Source organism: Gymnogyps californianus, chromosome 1, assembly GCF_018139145.2.
Source record: "Gymnogyps californianus isolate 813 chromosome 1, ASM1813914v2, whole genome shotgun sequence".
Taxonomy (NCBI): Eukaryota; Metazoa; Chordata; class Aves; order Accipitriformes; family Cathartidae; genus Gymnogyps; species Gymnogyps californianus.
Window position 1 is genome coordinate 145839380 of NC_059471.1, and position 24280 is coordinate 145863659.

The 24280-nt window shown below is 41.1% G+C and overlaps 1 protein-coding gene across 2 annotated transcripts; it reads right to left on the minus strand.

Moving 5' to 3' along the window:
• Positions 1-2737: 2737 nt before the first annotated feature.
• SLCO1C1 (solute carrier organic anion transporter family member 1C1) lies at positions 2738-24139 on the minus strand. 2 transcript variants are annotated; one of them, XM_050899033.1, is made up of 14 exons: positions 23996-24139; positions 20520-20661; positions 19576-19708; positions 18832-18956; positions 17749-17895; positions 16552-16650; positions 15519-15764; positions 14496-14660; positions 11555-11750; positions 10331-10496; positions 9707-9891; positions 5467-5531; positions 4029-4146; positions 2738-2960 (listed from the first exon to the last, which is right to left on the minus strand). In XM_050899033.1, the coding sequence occupies exons 1-14, from the start codon at positions 24122-24124 to the stop codon at positions 2738-2740; spliced, it is 2139 nt and encodes a 712-aa protein (XP_050754990.1). In that variant the 5' UTR covers positions 24125-24139. The 2 variants fall into 2 exon arrangements, with proteins under 2 accessions (XP_050754990.1, XP_050754998.1); XM_050899041.1 differs by lacking the exon at positions 17749-17895 and having other exon boundaries at positions 23996-24124.
• Positions 24140-24280: the final 141 nt, after the last annotated feature.

A 24280-nucleotide genomic window follows, 5' to 3' on the forward strand; every position in this document is an offset into this window, starting at 1 on the left:
TTATTTCTTTGTCCTGTAAGCCAGTGAATCTTCCTGGCCATCTTGCTGCTGGGCACATGCAGAACTGCCTCCGTGACAGCTTCAGCATGGCTGAGCAGCAGTGTCCCTGCCATAAACCCTGCCGGGACTGATTCACAAATTAGGAATCATCCCCATTTTTCTGACACACATACAACACCAAGCATTGAGTGAAATGCAGATATCCCTTCTTTTTTATCCCAGTGTGTACTTAAGTTGGGTTGTTGTCCTGGTTTCAGCTGGGACAGAGTTAACTCTCTTCCTAGTAGCTGGTACAGTGCTATGTTTTGGATTTAGTGTGAGAATACTGTTGATAACACGCTGATGTTTTAGTTGTTGCTAAGTAGCGCTTATCTTTTAAGCCAAGGACTTTTCAGTTTCCCATGCTCTGCCAGCAAGCAGGTGTGCAAGAAGCTGGGAGGGAGCACAGCCAGGGCAGCTGACCCGAACTAGCCAAAGGGGTATTCCATACCATGGAACGTCATGCTTAGTATATAAACTGGGGGGGGTGTTGGCCGGCAGGGGTGGATCGCAGCTCGGGCATCGGTCAGCGGGTGGTGAGCAATTGCATTGTGCATCACTTCTCTTTTCTTGGGTGTTACTTCTTTTTTTTTGTGGTACTCCTTTTCATCACAATTATTATTATTATACTATTACTATTATTCTTAGTAGTGTATTTTATTTTACTTTAGTTATTAAACTGTTCTTATCTCAACCCACAAGTTTTACTTTTGTTTTTTCCTCCTTCCCACCCCACTGGGAGGGGGGAGGGGGAAGCGGCTGTGTGGTGCTTAGTTGCTGGCTGGGGTTAAACCATGACAGTTGTCCCTTTCTCTCACTGGATCCGACAGCTCATTGTTTTGAAAAGTGCCCTCCCAAGGAGGCTATGGAAGGCTTCAAGCATCTCTCTTACTCCTGGACGCTGATGTGGTTTGGCATTTTTTGCTGTTTTTATGATGATGTAGTATGAATGAGACCTGAGACTGGAATGCCAACCTTTGTGATTCACCCTAGCCATAATGCTTCAGTTAGTTCTATATTCACAAACCTTCTAATTATTTTAATTTTTTTTGTTTAGTTCAATATCCAGTTATACAAGGCAAAGTGAACAGCCCCAGCTCTCCAGTACCCCATTACCTGTAGCCTCCAACACTCACCTGGGAGGACAAAGAGCTGGGACAGGGGACCGGGTCTCCCATATTCCAGGCCACTGTCTAAACACTCACTCACGTGGCAAATGGTAGGTGGCATTGGTCCTTCCTCTGACAACTGCATTTTCTCAAATGATGGCTTTAAATCCTTACCTTCTGCAGATATTTGGTGCTTAAGCAACATCCTTCTTCTTGGTATTCCTATTGAATGGATTAGGTAGTTCCCTAATGGCACACTGTAAACATTTATCATTGATAAAGCTCAGTAAATCCCGTTCTTGTATATCTGCCCCTTCTCATGCATCCCACAGGAGAGGCTCTACATCTGCCTCTGACCTGCAAGCTCAGCTAGGCAGCAGGGTACCTACAGTCACTGCTGAGATGCAAGTGATGCAATATGAGATTGCTTTGTCAATATTATGATGAAGGGTGAAGCCTACCTTTCATCATGATGTGCTCTAAAATTCTAGTTGCTTTAAAGGACATTATTTGCAGTGGTGCTGTCACTATCTTTTTCAGTGCAAGCATTCTTGAGACTTTATTCCATGTTAAACAGCTTTCCATTGTACTCCTCACCCCAAATTAATTTAATATCAAACATTGTCAAACTGCAGAAATTATATATAAAGGTATACTATCATACATGTCTTTTAGTTTCAGCTAGAAAATACAATAAATTAAAAGGAAAAGCCTCAAATCACCTGGTCTTTGAATTAATTTTATTGTTGCCAAGCTTTTTAAAAAATAAATCATATGTATCTTGTATCATGATGTTATTACATTGCATAAAATGCACAGTATTATTCAGTACACTGAGTACTAGAAGTAGCAAGAAACTGCTGGAAACCTAAAAAAGCTCTATTTTTATTCCAGTTTCCTTTGGACGGTACTCTTGTGGTCTCTTTGACTGCAATGACAACTTTTATTGCTGTTATTGTTGTGCTATAACAGAGCTACTTGAAAAAGAATCCCTAACCACAACATTTGATGTCCTAAGTGTTATGGGTTGAATTCAGGAGATGCCCAGAGCCTGTAGCTGATTTGTCCTTCCAGCAAACCACCTTCCTCCTGTCCTGTGCCACGCCGCTTGCAAGGATGAGCTATGTGCAGAATATCCCTGCACCTTCCAGGTTGCCAAGTCGGGTTTTGTGCACCAGTTCCTCTCAGACTGGTACCATGGTGGAGAGAGCTGCATTGCAGCCTCCCCGCTACCCCTCACACACAGAAGGAAGCTGAGGGGCAGCAGTGGCTGTTGCAGCTTGACGAGGAGGGATGGAGCTGAGGGGCAGCCATAAAATCAGCTTCTTGGCGAGGGAGCAAGCTGCACCTCCCCAGCCATAACAAATCCCCTCACTTGAGTAGCACTGACTCAGCAGGACAAATTGTGAGCAGTGTTTTCAGAATTCTACATGTGCTAAAATGGTTGTCTTCGCTTTTGATGTTTACAGTGAAAATTACATGAAGGTGAACGTTTTCAGGGTGGATACTAAGATACCACTTCACTGATGATGAACTGTTGCCTGGAACACCGCTCATTGGGTAAAGCCATGGTGGAGATCTCAGTCTTCCTAAAGTCTAGTCTCCTTTTCTGGCCAGTAAGTTGTCTGAATTAAACAGTCACTATTGACAAAATTATCTTTCCTGCTTTTTGTCCCACAGGTGCCTCTCTCCCCGTTGGCTGAGAGGTTCTCATCTTGTGGAGAAGACCTTTTGCGGAGAACCCAAAGGACAGCAACACTGAAGAAAATGGACACCGTGCCCAACACCAAAGTCAGCCCCAGGTACATGTACCTGAGAGAGAAATGATTGATCAGAGCCTATTTCAAAGGCAACATACAACTAGAAGGCATCAAGGACACATTCATATTTTCATGCGGTAAGGCTGAGTGAGAAAGCTCTTCAGGCAAGGTGATGACCCTGGACATGAGAGTTTGCCAGCTCAACCAGGTCAGGTGTTGTGTGGTCTGTGGTCAAGAATGCATGTCAGACATTGACTGACCTCCTCCACCCCAATGTGCTTCCGTGAGAATAACACTAATATTTTTAGGGCAATTAATCTATTTTTTGGTTGCCTCATAAACAGTACCAGTGATACCAAGACCATTTGATGGTATTTTTGCTTTACAGGCATAGTGACAGTAACAACAACAACAGCAAAAATAACATCATTATGCTTTATTAGTAATGAGTCCCAACTGAGCTTTTGTTCTTTTCTGAACAGCTTTTCAAATCAAGATGTACCCTCTCCTCATGTTTTTTCCTGGGGATGGTGGAAAGAGCAACCTGTTCTTTCATTTTCCTTTTACCATTGTTATTCCACTCTCCATTTCTGGTAATGCCTTTCATGAATGCAGTTCAGATAATTACTCTCCTCTAGCAATAAATTGATAAAGACAACACTGCGCTTAAGCCTCTAGATAAGCCAAGCATGCTTTGTGGCACCCTTCCCTTCCTTTTTGTGGTCCAGCTCCAACATGGAGCAATGATGAGGTTTAACAGCCCTTTTACTTATTTACTTACTTATTTACTTATACACATACACTCTTACAGCAGAGTTGTTAAAAAATGGGGGAAGCTTTAGCACAAAATCGAGGTTTTAACTGAAAATTTTTTTGGACGAAAAATCAAGTGACTTAAATATTTCCAGCTGATATTGAAATAAGATGACCCCCCCCAAAAAAAGACTAAACCAAAAGAGAATGCTAAAACCTAGCATTATTCTTAATATTGCTAGTCAGAGTCTTTCATTTGGCATCAAATCTTGCACTCAAATTTTCTGACAGAAATTCTTCTACCACTGTCAGGTGTAGATGTACTTAAAGAACACAAGTTAAAGAACAAATAGAGAAGAGCTGTTACCTGAGTGCACTGGAGTTGTAGAGTCTGCACGCTCCTCTTCCCCCACATCTTTTGCTTCCCCATTTCAGGCAAGTGGTATCTATGGCCACTCCAAAATACACTGGGGCTGGAATTCCCGCTGGGTGTATTTAACAAATAAACAGAGGCAAGAAAGTTACTTTCCAGGGTGATCAGTTCTGATCTAGAGACACGTTCATGTAGAACATTAAATAATACATTCGAACAGCAATGACACTTCCCCACTGTTTGCTGGTTCGAGAAGTTATGCCTTGTGTTGCCCAGGCACACGCAGCCTTTTCCTCCCTGTGGGGAATTGGGGTGGGGAGGAAACACGGCTGAACATCAAAAAGTCTGGGGAAGTCGGCGGAAGGAGTGCTGGCCGTGGCTTGGTTTCCTCGCCCTGCAGGACCCCTCTGGGAAAAAAAAAAGGAGATATTTCTCCTTTCTTGAGAGCGATGGAGCCTGTTCAGCTTGGGGGTGGGCTGTATTCTGTGTGTTGGTTGGGGGGGGTGTGAGAAGGGAGAGAGACAGCGGGGCTGGGAGCCTGCAGCGGGGCTACAAGTATCCTGCAAGTATCCGGAGATCCTGCTGTGGCAGGGGCAAACCTGCTGCAGTGCTTGTTGTAAATCCAAAACACAGCACTATACCAGCTACTAAGAAGAAAATTAACTCTACCCCAGCCGAAACCAGGACAATCACCCACAAAGGAAAAACCTTTCTTCAGGTGCTAATGGGGACATCGTGGCCTCTGTGCAACCTGGGGAGCCACCCATGGTTGCTGGAGAAGAAAGTAAGCCTGGAGGGAAAATCCCAGCCTGCAAAGGTGTGAGAAAGCAGCCAACAGCTTGTTTTGATGTCATTTCATCTGTGTCATCCAGCTCATCTAAGTTTGCTCTATTTAAATAAGTGACTTGCTTGCTAATTTTTACCTTTTTTATGAAGACCTAAAGGATTTTAGAGTTTCCAGTTCATTGGCGTCTCATGGTACCCTTGATTTTAGAGAAAACTTACAGGTGGCTCTACCACAAGGCTGCAGTGAACCCTGCCCTCAGGCACACCTGTACTTAGATTAATTCCCTTAGAAACTAATGAAAATATGCCTGAAAAATTCTGAGCCATAGCTGTTCTATTATGTTTGTTGTTGAATAATGAAAGACAAGAAGTAATTTTGATGTTAGCTTCATAGTCCAAAGGATCACTTGTCACCTTTATGGACGTTAGCTGTGTGTATTTTTATTATACCTAAGACACACTTATATGATTTATGAAAGAAAAAGCTGCTTCCTTTTTCCACCCCTTTTCCTAGTTTTTTTAAAAAATCATGTAATATTAACGTGTCAGTTAGACATCGTTCTTTCCAACAATCAAAGTTTAATTCCAGGATAAACGAATAGCGAGTCTGTTATTAAAATAGACCCAAGAGTACAACTGGACTTACCAAGTACTCTTATTGCCAGGGTATAGATACCAAGTGCAAATGATTTCAAGTGTGGCTTAATGCATCTAAAAATAAAAAAAAAGGTGTTAAATAGAAATAAAGAATTGACTGTGGATAATTTGAACACAAATAGAAAGCAAGAGGAAGGAAAGAAATGTGACTTTTTCCTCCTTTCTGACACTGACTTTAACAGAACTCCAGAAATATGTAAATAACATGATAAAATCAGAACAGTGTCTAGGAATTCTGAACATCTATATTCAATATCACATTTTAAGAAGGTGGTGCATTTTCAGATAACACCAGCACTTAGGAGTTACTAATGCAGGACAAGAAATCAATGCAGGTTGTGAAATCATGCATCACTGGATAGTCTTATTTAGTTAAACACTCTCTGAAACTGCGGATCATGACCCAGGCTAGTACAAGGTATTTAGGCACTCAATTTTCATTGCACTGTATCTAGGATCAGGATCACACCTCTTGTAAAAGTAAATCCTCCAAGCGATTCTCTGACAGAACTGACCATACACATTTGGACTTTTCTGAGCTTGCAGCGGGGGCCCAGGACAGACATGAGTCCTTCTGGCTCCAGATCAGCCTTGCTCCAGCCTCAGGTCATCGTCCTGGCTCTTGTAGGAGGGTGGAGGTGGTGGGCAGGAGAACAGCTGCCTTTCACATCCACGCTACCAGCAGTGTGTGTATGGAGCCACTCAAATCAGTAGGACTCATCTGCTGCTAACCTCACCAGCTGCTCGAGTGTGCTGTTTCACCCAGATTGTATCAGACTGCCTATTACAATACCTAATCCAGCAAGAACCTGAGTACATGCTTTACTTTTAGCATGTGAGTAGTCCCAGTCACACGATTAAACTGGGACATGCTTGATATGTGGGGTAACACATGTACATCATTATGGTAATTGATAAAATTCCCTGTTGTCACAGTCATTCTATTCAACATAAAAAGGAAAAAAATGGGCTGAAATTCACTTGTTGCTATGGTTAAACATAGCACTTTGGAGGTCCAGTCTATGTGTTCTGAACTAGGGTGGACTCAGCTTCTGCAGAAATTCATGTAGTCGGGAATATCTTTTAAAAAATAATAAAGACATTGCAGAACTAGCTCTTTTGTTCCCCACCAGTGATGTTTTATTATTTCCCAATGTAGCTGCCAGAACAGCATTAAGAATCCATATTGTAAATGATATTCGGGTCATCTTCCCTTAATTTAGTGAAAATGGAAAAGGATGTGAAGGACATATATGGAAAACAACACCGAAGTACCATGGTCAAAAAATGGTTGTGTGCATCTCATTTTGTAATCTGAGTGCTTTATTCTCTAATGCCCTGATCTTGGATTATCATCATATAGTCTGTTATTATTGTGGCTTATACAGGCACTGCCATCTACGCAGGCATGAATGTAATATGATTTTGAGCTGGAAGAACAGTGTTTTGCCCTCCTATCAGATACGTGCTACACAAGCAAGCCTCAGCCTAGAAGTCCTTTTAACCAAATGCGAGGGCATAGAAAGCAAAAAGTGGAAAATGAAACCAATAACTGGATGTTTATTATGTGTTCCATAGGATTTATATCCTGAAAAAAAACCCTTCTCTTTCAGATGGGAAAAAAATTTGTTTGAGCATTTGTATTGTCTTTGCACGGAAACACGAGTTCTTTGAGATTCTGAGAGCCAAACCTCTCAGGGAGATCTGAGACTTCCTTTTCACTGCCTAATCACCTGCTATTAATAACTTGTGCTTGAACAACAGCTATCTGAATTGCAGGGTTTTTTCTCCAAAACTTCAGGGCTTTCCCAAGTTCCTTGGCAATTGTAGTTAGTCTAATACCATTAAAAAGACATTTCAGCAAATGACTCGGTCACTAGCTATAAGCATATTTCAATGATTTCAGTAGTGTAAACCCTTGAAGTAAATGTCACTAAATCTTATAGCCTTTTAGGGATTTAGTTGTATTTGTGCTCCATGGCAGGTGCAACGATATCTGCTCATCTGAAAACATCAGCTTGGTTAAGTGCTGGAATCTTATCAGAGCTGACTGAATACTGAATAATTTTAAAAACAGATAACTGGAAAAAATACTTAATGAAGCCTGCAACTTGACCTTGGGACTATTTGTTTTCAAAGAGCATTTAATTTCTTTCTGGGAACAGAAGCACACTCTCAGTTCAGACAGATATTCAGGGGAAGTCAGTCAGTGATGGATTTCAGAAAAGCAAGCTTAAAGTGGAATTGTGCCCACAGGTCATTTGCAGAGGAAAAGATAAAAGGATTGAACTTACTGAAACATGTTTTATTTAGCTGCACATCAGATTTGGGTGCCTTCAATCCAGCAGAAAAACACATAACTTCTCAGTTTCAATTAAATGGCTCTCAAAGTAAAATGATTTTCAACAGAAGTAAGAGCTCTGGAGCAGAACCAATAAAGCTGTTTTGCTGATTTCATGTAACAAAATGTTTTAGTATTGTTATTGAAAATCTCTCTAAATAAATCCATTAAACATTAAGTCCCCTGAGAGCAACTTCTTAAGGTTGAGAAGTGCAGGCAACTCTGTGTGATTTAGGCTCGTAGGTGTTCAACTATGAACGTCTCCTCCCAGACACTTCTGCAGTGGAGACAAGATGGAAAGCAGAAGGTTGAGCACGGCAACGATGGTTTTGAGGCCCAGTGTGGTACCATATCTGTACATTTTCTACCATATGTTTTATGGCTAGAAAGGGGACATTATGTGGAGGGAAAGGGGAAGGCAACTGCATCCCTGCATAGCCCTATGCCCATATTTATACCACAAAAAATCCCCGTGTCAGAAGCAACCACAGAGGGCAATCTGGCGAAAAACCTGAAGGCTTTGCTACAAGCTCTCAACTCGTGAACCATCCTCCTCTTGGTGCATGGACAGTTTCAGTGGTGCATAAGCTTCAGTAAAAATTGTCTAAAAAGGATTATAATATGATTGTTCTTCTTGGAGTGACTCCCTGGAGAGAGAGAGAGATGCCATGTGTTTTGGCAGTACTCAACGATAACCCTACAAGGTGGGTGGGGAAAGCTATGCAGCTTATATGGTTTAAGGCATATACCTCACTGGCAGTGTTTGTGGAGGGCAGTGGAGAAGGATCCTCACCTCAACCATTTCTGAAAGTCTCTGTGTGAATATTAATTCTGGTTCAAGGACTGTGCTGGAACCATAGCTGAAGTTACTTTTCTTTATTTAGGTTTTTCCATGTACCCTATATTCAGCCAGTTCTAGCACTAGCTTTTTCCATGTGATATAAAAGATACTGGCAATAAGACAGAGCCTGTTCCAGAAAATTTCATTCAAAACCAAAGAGAGTTTTGGGGTAAGAAAACACAACAATAATAAAGATTAGTTAAACTGTATTTACCATTGTTTTGTTTGAGAAGTAGAATGTACCCATCTGGAAATAATTTGGAAAGAGGAAAGCTTTCCAAAATGGAGCGCAGCAACAGTTAGAATCCAAAAATTGCAAGAAGCTGACAAAAATCCAGATTAATCTCTGGAAGTATTATATTCCTTTTGCACTTTCTAAAATTAGCTTAAAAGCTTACACTCAGTGATGGACAAATAGTTCCAGCAGTTAAATACATATTGGAACAATCCCTTCGGACAAGCATTTAATAAACCTGTGATTATTATGACAGAAAAAAACCCACATCTCATGCTAAATCTATCTTTGTTTTGAAGACAGAAATCTGGGACAGAACAATTATATGGAATAATAAAATGGACTAGAGGAGAAGAGTTGAGTGTATATAGAGGGTTTGGGTTAGATCACCTCTGTGTGGCTGTGCGTCAGTAGCCATAGCAAGTGAGGAAAACTGGCTACCTATAAGCATACACGTGCACACATTGGCGTGCAGAGCTAATTTCCATTTGCATGGAGGCCATTTAACACCATTCTAGTGACGTAAAAGGCATTAAGGGAAGTGGAATTTGGCATAAATGATAACCAGGCCTCCTGGTTTAAAACCAGAAAGGTATTGCTGGTAGAGATAATCATAAGCACATTGTTTCTTCAATGGTAGAAAACTCATTGTCAAATTATGAGGAAGCTTTTCAATAGTAAAAAAATATCTTAAAACCCACCTTGCATAGCTGAAAACATTTCACAATACTGGGCGGGGGGAGGGTCACCCAGTTACACATGTCAAAATACCTTGAAAACTTTTGGCAATGCTAGAAGAAATTATTCCTTACCTTAGAAGCAGTATGTATCCGGGTGTGCCACCTACTGACAAAGTATATGAAGTGATAACTGATATTACTAGAAAATACAGAAACATTTTTGGACACTCATTTCCTTTTTGACATGGTCCCACCACAGCTGAGGAGCTTCGTGAAGGAGATTCCAAGGTTCCCACGCAGCTGCAGTTAAAAAATACCTGGAAGACAGCAGGCAAAAGTGTACGATAACCTAAACAGCGGAGAAGTTCATGTTCAGGAATTGCACATCATGCTTTTCTGGGTAGCTGAAAGTTTAAATCCAAACTGGAAAATGTTTTTCAAAAGGAAAAGTCTTGTTCATTGAATAAGAAATTTATAAAGAAAGTATCTACTGTTGATGAATGTATTTAGTGGTTTTTTTAAACAGTTTTGGTAGCCAACAGCTAAAAAAACCCCTCCTACATTCTCTGCTTGGGATTTCTGCTGGAAACAGCAATTGAGAAAGTTTTAAATGTGGGTGACAGATTGCTAAAAAAATGTGAGGAGTTCAGGGCTGGAGAGGACGTGCTTTACTCAATTTTAATCCACTTACTCTGATAGAACTGGTTGTATTAGGAAAACTACCATATCACATATGGAAATGAAAGATTGTCTTACGGTGTTTTTCCCACTGCCGTTGGATGCCTGGCAGCCAGCGAGACAAGCAGAAATGTAGGTAACTCCATTTTCCCCGCAGATGGGATCCCAGTCATTCTTGGAACATGCGCAGCCCGAGTTGCACTCTGAAAACAGGGCTTGCTCGTCATCAGTCATCCGTTTAGTTCTGGGGAAAAAGAGGAATTGCAGTGATGTTTTCTAGCAGATATAGAAGAACCCATTACCAAATGACGGGTTATGCTCTCTGCCAGGCGCACCTGGCCAGACTTTCTGTCTGTAGTCCATTAAGGTGTTGTCTCTTCACATCCATGCAGCAGTGTAAATTCTTATTTCTCTGTTATCAAAAGGTTTTCACAATATCACACCACCTACTGTGAGATAGTAGCTACTTTATTAAGGGGGACAGCTAACAATTTCTATTCATACATTTTCTCAGATTTTCTAAGACTTTAGTTATCAGAGGCTTGATGCAGTTTTAACAAAACTGGACAAAAAAGTTTTATTACTCCAGTGGCAAAGAGAGGAGTGAGTTATTCACGGGAAAAGGTCGCTGTAGAAGTTAGTGAGGAAATGATCAGAATGGGATTCATCCAAACTGAGGGTCTGACACCTTGCACGACAGCTATCTGCCAGCTTCAGCCAGCTGCTGCTGAAGTCACCAGTGGAGAAGCTCCTGGGGCTGCTGTGGAGTCGGTGCTGGAAACTCCTCCCAAAAAATGAGCTTTACAGCATGGGCGAAAGCGACCAAAAAGTGCTAGCCTCAAGTGTACCTCACAGTTAACATCATGGCTAACTCATGGTTAATCCATGAATCCTTAAATTTTGTGTTCAGAGGCTATTAAATGCTGTGGCTTGTTCAGCAGCACACAGAGGCAAGGAAAAATTAATTGAATCTTACCCCCCCTACTGAGCTCCTCACATTTCCAGAAATCTCTAGGCTCAAATGATGGGTCCCATGGCAATAATAATTAAAAAGTAATCAGAAAAATAATCTGCACTTGTGGCATGAACGCCTCTGGGCTGAAGGTAGCAATCACGAAAAGGTTCTGACACAATGCCTGCTGGAATAGAGGGAGCGGTTTCCACCACTTTGAATCAAATTTCTGGGAAACGTATTTAGGTCAGTCATTCTCTTTTCAACAATATATACTTTGTGGAATAAAATGAGGAAGGAGTTCGGTTTGCAATAGCACTTTATGCTGAAGCGTGCCCTTCCCAGCATACCCGTGGTACGACACGGTCAGTCCGGCCACATCCGAGTTCTCACAGCCCATCGCAAATAATGAGAGGAGCAAAAGGTAACCAAAGAAAGATGATCCCAGGGAGAGTTTTGCGGCCCCTAAAACATCGATTCTGAATTTTTTCATGATCAGTCCCCCAGAGAATATGCCAAAGGCCACAGCAGGAATGTTGATAAGGCCTGAAATCAAACAGAAAAATCTGTATTAATGAAAACCCTAGCTCAATGGACTATCCTCCTCAGCCACAAAAACAGCAGCAGCAATAAGATGAAGCAACAAAATATGAAAGAACTTCAGTCAGGGCATTTTATTTGTCCAGACTTGGATTGTTCCTACAAAGGTACTGGGACTGCTTTTAAAACTTACTCCCAGGGAAATGTTTCTTTGCTAGTTCTTTGACAGAGCATTGAAGGAAACACATAAAATTGGGTGACGATTAATCCTTACCTGGACAGCTTTGCTCAAAGAAGTGTCCATATTGATAGACATGGACAACAAGACCAAAGAAAAATCCCACTCAGTACATGCAAAAAAGATGTAAATAGAGACCACCGTAAATGATACTGCGCAGTCAAGCAAGGTGCCCTTTGCTGGATTTCATTGCTACTGAAAAATGATTTTCCCAGCTTTACCAGCCAGTTCCAGCACATTAAATTCCCCCCTTGCACAGGGCTGTGTATGGGGTTTGCAGCTTTTAATTCGTGCTGACACCTAGCGGTGCCGAGCTGAGCGAGTGTACAAAACACAAGCAAGTACCAAAGCATACATGCATTCATATAGCAGATGAAGTTTCAGAAGTTTGTTCAGGGGACTGGAGGTATTATAACATGATTTCAAATGACTTGTTGTAAAACACCAGTTTATGACATTAGAGTCTAATCTGCCTGCTAGGAAGTGCACTGGGATCCCTTAAATTTCTGGCTCGAGTCAGTGTTTGATCCACCTGTACACATGGAAAAAATCAGTGCTTAGAAGAGGTGCTAGTAAGTACAGTTGATGTTAGAAAAAACCTTATTCTATCTAGCAAACCCAGGAGTCATTATCTTGGCTGAGTACCTGAGCCGGGTTCAGTTACTGATGAGGTTCAGGAAGCTTCACTGGGGCAGCATTTTTCACTCTGCACATACATGAAAATTGTACTTCAGGGGATTTAGAAGCAGCATCCAAAATGTAGCATACATAAATTAAGCGTCGCTATATAACAGGTTTTCCTGCTCTCTTTTGCTTGTAAGAGGGGACTGGGATTGGAACTGGGAGCTGCGTCATGCACCAGAGAGTAGCTGCACTCTGCCTGCCCATTCCCAGGCACTCCTTTTGTTCATGCCTTTGTCTCATAGCCTTACAGATAACTCCTTTGCTTGATGCTGGCATCATGGGGGTGGGGAAGGAGCACAGAGTGTGTATTTAAGGAAAATCACACAAACACAGCAGGAGCCATTTTACTTTCTTGCACATTCCTTGGGTTATGACTGCTGAAAAATACCCTCTATGACCTCCAGTTGATTTTTTTTTATAGTGCTTCAAATTGCTCTGACAATTCTGATATCTATCACACAGATTGTGACACAAATTGTTTAAAAAAAAAAAGAAGAAGAAATAGGAAAAGAGGTAGGGAAAGGGAAATAGACACTGTTAGTTCTAGTCAGCCCTCAGCTTTCTTAGCAAGGGTGGATTGGGAGAGAAAGGAAAAGGAGGAAGGAAAAACACCTTATTGCAGGGATGGCCACTCAGCCAGGATCCTTCCCTAGCCAAGCCATCACACATTCTCTGTTGGATATAGTCCCTATGCTTTGTGAAATCAGATGGATCTTAATCCTCACTCAGTTTGCACATACCTGAAAGCTTAGCTCCAGAAAATCTTTAAATACAGTGAGAAGTATTGTACTGAATGTAGGGATTGTTTTCTGGACTTTCTCTGGCCATTGACCATGCTTGAAGATTTCTCCTTGCTTTGAGGAGTTTCGTGCCAGGAAATTCCAGCTTCTATCTTTAAGGAATTAACATAGCACAATGGATCAATACAGCTTTTCTGCATATATACACCTCCGTTGCTGTGCAACTAATGCTGCTCTGAAACAAGGCAGTTCCCTCTGTATTGGATAGATGTAAACCTCTTTGCTGTCTAATGCTATTGAATCCCTGGACCTCTGGAACTGAACCCAAGCCTGCATGCAGGTTCAGCAACTGGGCAGTGAAGTTCACCATCCTGAAGACATCTCCAAAAATGGCCACCTCGGTACCCAAAGGCAGAAGCAGTGTCTCTCTGTCTTGTGCTGTACGGGAGGGCTTGGGAGACTAACTTCACAAGAGAGAAAGGCTCCTAGGTAAAGTTAGGGCAGAAATACCTATTTTTCCTTCACCAGCATTGCACTGAGATAATGTTAGGTTTTTAACGCAGGTATTGTGTGATCACTGATATGACTTTGGCTTCCTTTTATTTAACACCAACCCCTTCAGAAAGTAAGAAATCACTGGCAATATCGCAGCTACTTTATGGTCAGTCCTTTAGCACTCACTGAGTTGACCTTTATTTCACTGAAATAAATGGGAAGCCAGCAAGGGAACAGATCTGTCTGATGACAAATTTATGTAAAGTATTTTAAAATTAATTCTCTTTTTGATTATTCTCTTGTGCTGTACATACATTATTCTTCAAATTTCCAGTAAAATAGGAAATAAGGTAATCTTGTAATAAGGTAAATCATGTAATCTTTCACAGTAACTCTTGCATAGATAAACTCAGAGCTAACTAGTGCTAAAGTAGAAATGAAATAACTTACCTTCTACGAGCTACTACTTAAAGCCAGACAAGGAAGGAGAAGAAATAAACATATCCTAAAAAAATCCAATTTTCCCTATACGTATGTATATGCCACTCCTAAAATGTCCATTTTTAAGATACCAAGAAGCAGACATAGCATTACCTATAACAAAATTAGTTTTTGAAGATGTTTGCCCATACTGTTGTTCAATGTACTTTGGCTTATATGTCACCATGCCAATTAAAGAATTGAACTGAATGATACTTGCACACAAATACAGAATGTAAACTGGATTTCCAAAGAGGTTCTTCAGTGATGGCAAGAAGTCTGCAAGACAAAACGGCAGAAATTACAACCAGGCCAGAGGGAGAATAACTGCTGTGAATAATGCTTTGTAACATGTTTGCACCTTCCAAAGAAGGACTGCAGAACAATTCAGAAGGAATCCATGAAGTTCCATGATGCTCCTAAGAGCTCCCCCATTTCTGGATGGAGGAACAGTGGAGTAAAATAGTAAGTATCAAGTAGATATCTTGTTTTATATATCTTCTTTCGATCATAAACCAGGACTGATTTGGTTTCTATGTGTCCTCAACAGCCACAGCATCTTTTAGCTTAATTTGGGGGCAGAGAATGCTTAACACAGCTGACAATAAGCACAGACATACTGAGTTACAGATTCAAGTACTGAGGGAAAATGCTTTTGGCAAAGCAGGGCCAAGGAAATGCAATTGTGCAAAACAGCTCATATCTAAATCCAGGTAGCCTCCTAAAACACTGTATCTAGTCTGTGCCCATCCTTATTCTGATCAGATATTGTATGTGTTTTTCTAATGAATGACCTTAAAGAAAAAGGTTTAGCAAAAACTGAGATTTTTTGACCCCTGCTTCTGCAACAGTCACTATCTGTGAATGAAAAATTTTTGCAGAGTTTCATGATATTTGCTGGGCCACTAGTATAATTCTACAAATCTCAGCTGGAGAAATTCTGTGTGCAAGAGCAGGTCCAGGGAACAACGAAAATAGCTTTTTTGTGCATACTAGTTAGGTGGAGAGTGACACCTGGGGGAAAAATAGTAATTCTGAGGCCATTAAAACATGGCCTCAGAAAAGTATAAAGTTTTAAAGTATAAAAGCTAGTGAAAGAAAGACTCAACGGTCAGGAAAGAAACTCTAGTGACTTGCCTTTTGCCATCTCAGCAATCTTCACTTGTTGCTGATAAGATTTATGTTGGTCCTTGTTATCCTCAGTGATGAACTTTGACTGCTCAGAAGAGGTACTGGAGTCCTTTCTGCTCTCTGGTTTTGGGAGGTGCTTCGGCAGGAACCAGAAGGGGATGCCGGCCAGAACGCTAATCACACCTGCTATTAAGTAACCCAGCCACCAGGCTCCCACCCACTGCACGTCCTTGTGAGTTATTGTTACACTGTCTGGAGACAGTCAAGAAAAGGAGAAACAAATGAACGCTTTTCGAGAATGTTTGCTGGTAACAAGGAAGGTGATTTTGCAGTGACGTTCTCCAGAGGAGTCCACCCCCACCTCTCCAGGTTTAGCTGTGCTGTGTGTCTCTATTGATGTTACAGGAGCAATTGTGGGGAGGCAATAAGGACTTACTGATTCCTGTGGCACGGCAGCAGCCTTCCCCTGACACCGCAGGGTCCCCAGCCGTGCCACTCGCACGTCCCCAGAGAGGCTGCAAGGCCCAGGACAAGAGGTAATCCAGGTGGCCACGCACTTGCTCCCAGTCAGGCTGTTCTGCACAAAAGTGCCAGGGAAAAATGGAGTGGAAGGTGTTTTCTCAGGAGGAAGGCAATCAGGAGCCCTGGTACCCATTGCAAGACCGCTTTTCTAGGCAATGACAGTGCACTACAAAACGCACGCACACAGCTCTCAGCAGGATCTTGAGCCTCAGTCCTGCATCCTCCTGGTGCCTGCTGTTCCCCCAGGGCCTCCTCGCCAGGACATCCCCTGGGGGGCACCCGCCGCAGATCTGCTGGGGCTGACGAATAATCAGGCCTCCTACTTCTTCCATACCCATCCTTCTTGCTAGCCTTTTCTGCATGGGGCATTGCACTGCTGTCATCCTTTTTATTTCATAAATTGCCTGCTCTACCCCCGCTAGCCCCTTACGCCTAGAAGATAACCAGGTTGTTCTTGGCCTAAAATAGTCATTTTGGAGCCTGACTGAATTTTTAAAACCTGAGTTTTCTGACTTACCCAGATCTACAAAGCCAATGTCAACATAAAGTTTGGCACACAGGGATCCTAGAAGAAAGCCAAATATTGGCCCTATAATTGCAACTGTCTGTACGCAGCCTGCAATAGAAAACAGGGGACTGTTAGGCTTCTGAGTTAAAAAGAGCACTGGTTCTTGCTGCACCTAACAGCAAAGTATGACATGTGATGGGTAACAAGTGATACAGTCTTAAAATACTGAGCCAACCTTTGCTGTCTGGCACATCAGTTACACAAGTTAGAACATTTTCAAGAAGAAAAAAGCCAACAATAAAATTTCCCCCACTACATTGCCACTTCGACTTTTTTTGTTATCATCCAATTAAAGAATGAAAACCAGCCCAAAGGAAAAAAGTCAGGGAACTTAATGGCCTAAACTCAAAAGCAGCACCAATCTATAATTGCTAGAAACTCTTTAGCTGACTAGATTAAAGTAACTGTCAATTATGTAAGTTAACTGATCACTTTAAGTTGTGGTGGGCCCTGAATAAGCTGAAAAATCACTTTGCTTTGGTACCCAATATTAACATGTTTCAATACACCCTCAGCCAAACTTTCTGAATATTTTGAATTTTCGAAATTCATCTAGAAATCTGGGAAGACTGAATCTTTTAGAGAGAGAATCTGAGTTTTTGCCTTTTGCCAGGATGGAACCTTGTCAAGACAAGATGCTGATGGGGAAGGATTTTTTGGTAATATTTCAGGTGAATGTGCAGAGATCTTCAGACAATGAACACAACAAAAAAACAGTGATACCAGCTTCTTAAAGCCTCAGCACTATTGTTTATAATTCTACCTGAATCTGGAGGGAATGTTTTGAGTGCTTGCTGAAATTCTATTTTAAGTGCTTAAAAGAGTACATGTTTTTTATCACTTTCCAGAGAACTGAATGTGCACAGAGGCTCAGCAGTCCACATCCAGAAGAATTAGGAAGATTAGGGTAACAGCAGGATCCTAAGGTCAAATTCTTTCCTCAAATTAAGATAATGGAACTGTGCTGGTATAATTAAAGGGGAACTTGGTCCCTTGAGTGTACATGACTGTTAAATAAACTTTAATATTGGAAATTATGCAAACAAAACAATCAGGGCAAGTTAATTCAATAACACTCACTCCATTATTAAGAATGACTCAGTTTCCTCTGGAGAAAAATCCATTAGGAAAAAAAAAAAATTTTACCAATGTATAAGGCAGCATTCTCTTCAATGGCGTAATCATCAATGTACGTAATTCCCAGAGGCTGGATAGGAGTTTCGCCTATTCCACGCAAAAGATTTCCCAGTAAAACATAGATCCACATGGAAGAGCCTGCTTCTTTTTCACATCCTGGGTACATCACAAGAGAGACAACGATGATGTGTTTTTCATACCAGTTTGACACTGAATGCACAGGACTTCTAAAATACTTCTGATGTGGGAAAACCAGTATGAAAACTGAAAAATGTTTTGTGGGGTGTGGGAATGGCAATTTTAACCCAATCAGCTTGAGGTGGACACACATTCAGCATGAACTGCTTCAGTCAAAGATATTAGAAGTTGGCCAGTTTTATAAATTTGTTGCCACATCCCATTTTAGAAACCTTTCTCACTTCCTTCTAACCAATACTGGGATCTTCTAAAGGAAAGATTTGGGAAACATTGAAAATAGTGAGCACTACCAGCCACATTTAATCTACAGGTACGAGGATGCAAACATACGTATGTTTTGTGACGTATAGAGGATTTGATTTGCTCACCCACAGCCTGTTCATGGCTGGGCATTGGGGAGGAAGGCTTCTTGCCCACAAGGAGCTCAACGCACCCAGAGGGGAGACAGCTTTGTCGTGTGCAAAATGGGGTCAGTGAGCAGGAAGAGAAACAAGAAGGGGGGGTCTGCAGGCTGGGAAACCCAAGCGGCTATTTCCAGTGGGCCGAGGATCTAAAGGCACATTTCCTGGCAGAGGGAAGACCAAGACTTTCCAAGGTCCCCAAGGGAGACTGGTGTTTCTGCAAGCCACGAAGCTGCAGAAAGTTGCTGGAGGAGACAGCAAGGCTGGAGGAAAGGCTGCAGCCTGAAAAAACTCTTGACAGTGGGCAGTGGCAGCTATATATTTATTTTTAGTAAATTTGCCTGAGCCAGTAGATCTGGCTTTTCTGTGGAAAAGATTAATCTGATTCCCATTTATTATTTTTTTGTTCTAATAAACTATTGCATGAGAGTCTGGGAGCCTTTTGATGTATTTTAGTGTGCTTATCACAATATTTAACAGAGATCATTCTCACCTGCATTTATTTTTGCTTGAGATTTTTCCAAGGCTGAGAGTGGAGTTGTTTGGCTTTTATCCTGCAGACATGGAGAGATGCTAACAGTCGAATTGATGGTGGAAGGGAATCTTTCATACCGATATCTGTTTATAAACCAAAGTTGTTTTTTACTGTCCCAACTTATAAGAAAAAGCAAACAGATCTGTTACTACCATGGAAGACAGGCCCGTAGCACTTAAATGCAAATTTCATCTGCATCCAGTGTTGCCAATGATGGTTTACAGGGGATAAATGGAACTTGGTTTATACTGGGGTAGTATATGAAAATTGTCCCTTTGGTTCTCTTTGTGTCAATGCATTTCAGTTCAACAGGCACTTTGCTATGATGCATGAATCCGTACTAAGAGATTATCAGACTGTGGGTATATCCTCTGGCTTGTGTTTGACACTCAGATTGTCTTCCTGAGTTTAGTCATCACTTCATCACTGGAGCTTCAACAATTCTTAAACTGTGTCAAAATGTGGCCAATCAAGATCACAGACTAATGAAATGATAAGTTGATTACAACTGAGAATAGCATATATGTTAAATTATTTGCTTTACAGTAATAAGTATGTTCACAAAAAAATATTAAATAGAGTAACCACATCCACATATGCCTATTTCTATGGGCATCTTCACAATCAATGCCTAAATATTTTAGCAAGCTAACATTCAGTGTGCATAGCCCAGTTGGAAAATACCAATCACTTTGCACTTACCGTCCCATGAAGAACTGGGGCATCGCAATTAGGAATGTTCCAGCTGACATAATTAAGCAGCCTGCTCCAATTATTCTTGGCCTGTGAAGCTTCGCTCCAAAGTAGCTTACAAGAATTATAATTAGGAGGTTCCCTTTGAGAGTACAAAAGGAAAACTGAGTTTTACGGCTTGTTGATAAAAGATCCCCTAAAATAATGATTCCTAGTGCATGTTATAGGCAGTGATTTCAGGGGGAGAGGGCTGATCACATAGAGTTGGTGTTTCTCCCTTTCCAGGCATTCTTACAGGAGCCCAATGCCTTCCATGATAGGAAAACTGTAAACTTTTGGATAAGCAGCTGGAAAAGAGGAGAAGGACTGTGCCAGCTGAAGAGAACAAATAACCAGGAAAGCAGGAAAAGAGGGAATCAAACAGAGCTTTACACACTTGGGCTAAGATTTCATTCCCATGAATACCACAGTCCACTGAACACCCACAAGATAAATTCAGTAATCTGAAATCATAAGAGAGAATGTCATGCTGGAAACCTTAATGCAAGAGGGAAGGGAATGGACTGGACAATGAGCGTTGATTACAGTTAGACGTTCGTACTCTTGCTGCTTAATAAATCATGAAGGGCAAACACTTGTGGGGGAGGTGGATTTCTGGCAAAAGGAGAAAGAAAGCAGAAATCTGTGCTGGTAAATTCTCATTCAACTGTCAAAATTTCTATTAGTATTAATTAGCCAGACACTAAGCTTATCAAATTACAAAATATTTAGGACTATGTTGAATTGCTTGTATTAGCAACCCTATCCTATCCAATGTAATCATACTGACAGTCATGCTGATTTTCACTAGGTGAATCTTGCTTAGTTTTAATGGTTCAAGGAGAATCATTTTTCACAACAAATTGCATCACTGTTTTTTTCTGAAAACAAAAATGGGTTTCTACAGCACATACCAATTTCAAAACTGCCATCAATAACGCCAACCAAAGAGGAAGAGATATCAAATCTTCTTTCTATTTGTGTGGTAGTACTTTTTAGATAACTTCCTGACAGTGCTTTAGCAAAATAAACAAAAGATAATGCACCAAGAAATATCTGTGAAAGAAATCGACAGTGATTAAAATCAGGCAGTACAGAAGGCTTTACTTTATTAATTATTTTTAAGCAATTTTTATGTTCCCACCTCTTCTTTTCCCATATAACCACATCAATATTTCTCTTACTTTTAATGAAATGCTAGATTGCCAATTTGTCCATTTCTTATGAGCAATAATGATATAAACTGCACTTGTTATCAGCCTTTGCTAATTTCAGGTAGATGTCAAAGCTACTGATGCTTTGAAGGACAGATACATATATCACCCTCCTGATCTCTCTAAGGAGGGGGTATCTTACACAATAACAATAAGAGTAAATGTTAAGGTTGGCCTGGTGGGGAGGCGAGTTATTTCGGCATTTTTTAACATAGGCTTTTGCAATCGGCTGGATTTTAGAGTCCTGTTCTGGTAAGCTGTTCCCACTGAAGTGCAGGGTGGCCAGAAGGGAGAAGTCTCTGCCTCCTGTTACGTGGCTTCATGAGTTTAATAGAGACCTGCCAGGCAATTCTCTTCTAGACTCGTCGTTTCCCCACTGGATCTCTTGCAAGCTCTAATACATACATTTTCTTTTCAGCGCACACTGCATTTTGCTGGGGGACAAGCTTCTCTCATCTTTTTGCTTTGCAGAGGCAGTTATTTTCTCTTAGTTATCACCATATCTGTTTTAGTGTGTTAGTCTGAATCAGGAGTGGGCTCTGGAAATGAAACTCCCATCCCCTTCACTGCACTTTGGTACATACTGCAAATGTGCAGACTGAATCCCTTTTACACAAAATTAAACTGGAAGATGTGCTCCAGAAGGGCATTACATTCACTTCAACAGCCAATGGCTCCTCAGTCTCTGCGACAAGACTAGAGCTGGTCTGAAGTAACTCCCCATCCTGAAATGCGTACACTGGGAGCGCAGGGTCCTTAGCACCAACTGTTTAACTCCTGCAGAGCTATTGCCTAAATTTGCCTTCACCGAATGCACCCTTACTGAGTTTACGAGCTCCAGGGATACTCACACACCGTGCAATTGGTCATGGAAACCACAACATTGCTTTCTACCTTCAGGTACAGGTTGTGTTGACTGAATATATAGGGATGCTCTTTGTAAAAGGTGTTAAACGCTCCCCACCCACCCCCAAACCCTAAACCAGAAATTAAAAGACACAGTAATGTTTTGTATAAAGAGAGGACTAGACCCTTCTCCCACTCTTTAGGCCTGCTCTCTGAGCAATCATGCTTCCAGTAAGCAAGTGCTCTGAAGTGATGTACTTACCTCCAGTGCCATACTCCTTACAACATCTCATTTGACAAGGCACATTGGTAATAACACTGGTATCACTGTTGAACACAAATTCTTGTGTTAAGGTTCAAACATATCTCTGTGTCACATTCAACACACTTTACTTTATCCAGTGCTGGTTATTCCTCCTTCAGAAACACTTGTGGGTAAATAAACAGTATCTGGTTCTTATTTCCCACAGTGAGGGCTCTCAAAGAGCTCTCTAGTAAAAATATTGCCATAATACTTTACATTTTCTGTGTGGTTATGCCCTTGGATTTTAAATAGCAATGTGAAAGCAAATATGGTTTTTCACAGGAAAATCTTCAAACGTCTCTGTCTCTCTTCGGCACAAGTTTTTCTACTGGGTTTGCAACTTTCCCAGGAGGGAGATGGAGACCACGTGCAACGGTGGCAAAACGCTTCCGATTTAGAGCTGGGACAGAAAGGTGCACATGATTTCACTTTCTTCTGTGGTTTGTCAATGACTGTAAGTAAATATTTCACCACATCTTTCTGGTTAATAAAGTAATTTTAACACATGGGAAGGCTGATAATTGGTAAAAACAACATGTTCAATCTGCATATTGTTTTGGTAACACGTTAGGCGAATACAGATGTGAAGCAGACTTTTTTGTGACTTAGAAATATCTCTAATAATTTCATACTGACTCATGAAGACATAATCAGAACTGAAAAAGGGTTAGTTCTCTAAAAAAAGAAGTTTTCTAAGTCCCTACTGGAATAGGTTAATCATATTGATTTGGGTCCCCAGAAGCCACAAATTTTTTGAACAGAAAGAAACTGAGCTGAAATATTATTGCTTTTCTATTTTTGGAGCTAATAAGCTGATTCCTGACTGGCTAATCTGTGACTGAAGGTTTATTCAATGAGAGAATCAGATTGTTGTTGCAGCAAGTGGAGGAACAATGATAGAATTACTATTATGCTACAAATGTAATTAATAAAACTCATCTTCTATTTCAAAACAGGGCCCCATTTCTGGGCCTTTACAGGATCAGACAAAATCAAGGTGAATATTCAGGAATCAAAACATTTTTATAGCAGTCATCAGACTCAATTAATCCCACAATATCTTAACTGCTTTGCATAATTTATAGACTTCAGGCCAACTATTGCTGAAGTCATTGACTGTATTGGGAGCTGGATTAGTATCTGACAGTAGGGTGGGTGGGTGGGTGTGGGGAGGTGTGTGTGTGGGGGGGGGGGGTGCAAGATGAAAAGAACTGCACAAGGCCAAAGACTCATTTTCCTTATAACTCAAATCATCTCATCTCACCGTTGTATGGTGATTTATTGAGACCTCATCCAAGAGAGTGCAGCATTTTACAGCCTGGCTTTGGAAAGCAGGTATGGACAGTAGGCAAAGCATCATGCTGCCTCCTGTACCCCAGTGTCCCGTACAGGGAGGAATGCTCCTCCAAGGTGCAGCGGTCCTACTGTCAGGTAGGTACAGCTACATTACAAGGTTTAAAGCAGGGAGCTTCCATTGCCTCGAGGAAGTACTTCTCGTGGGTGAGATAAATGCAAGTAGAGCGGTGATACTTCTGCAGTTTCATTTCAAAGTCACCTCATGCAGAGTTCTCTCAAAATCAGGAATATTACAGTAATACTTTAATGATATAGCACTGAAAACACACAGACCATAATACAAATACTATTTTTCAGAGCCCAGAAGACTACCATGGCTACAATCTTAAAAAAGCAATCTCTACTAACAGCTGCCTATGGTATTTGTCTGCTGATACTCTGTTCTTAACTTCAGGAAAATAGGGTGGTCCAATAAGGAGGGTATAGTGACCTTTCAGGATGATCCTCGAAGATCTCATAACACGCAAGCCTCAACCAACATGTTATATTTGAACACTGCCAAACGTTAGGCAAATACAGATCTGAAGCAGACTTTTTTTGTGACTTAGAAATATCTTCAATAATTTCATACAGACTCATCAAGACATAGTCAGAACTGAAAAAGGGATAGTTCATCAAAAAAAGAAGTTTTCTAAGTCCCTATTGGAATGTTCAAAAACTCTTACTCTACCTTTATACCTCCACAACACAACTGTTTTTCCTTGGATGCGGAAGATTCAGATTTGAATGAAGATCGGTCAACAGGCAGGATTGTGTTGTTTGAGAAAAACTGAGTATTTTCTTTTGATGAAATCTCCATGATGAGATCCCCTGCCTCTAAATCAGAAAACATGGAGAACATTTTAAAAGGGCATCCTATTAGCTCAGCCTCAAAAGCTCGTCATGTGACAGCAACACCCCGCTGTACTGTTTTCCCTACAACAGCAATTATCAAACTTTACAACAGAATCTGACC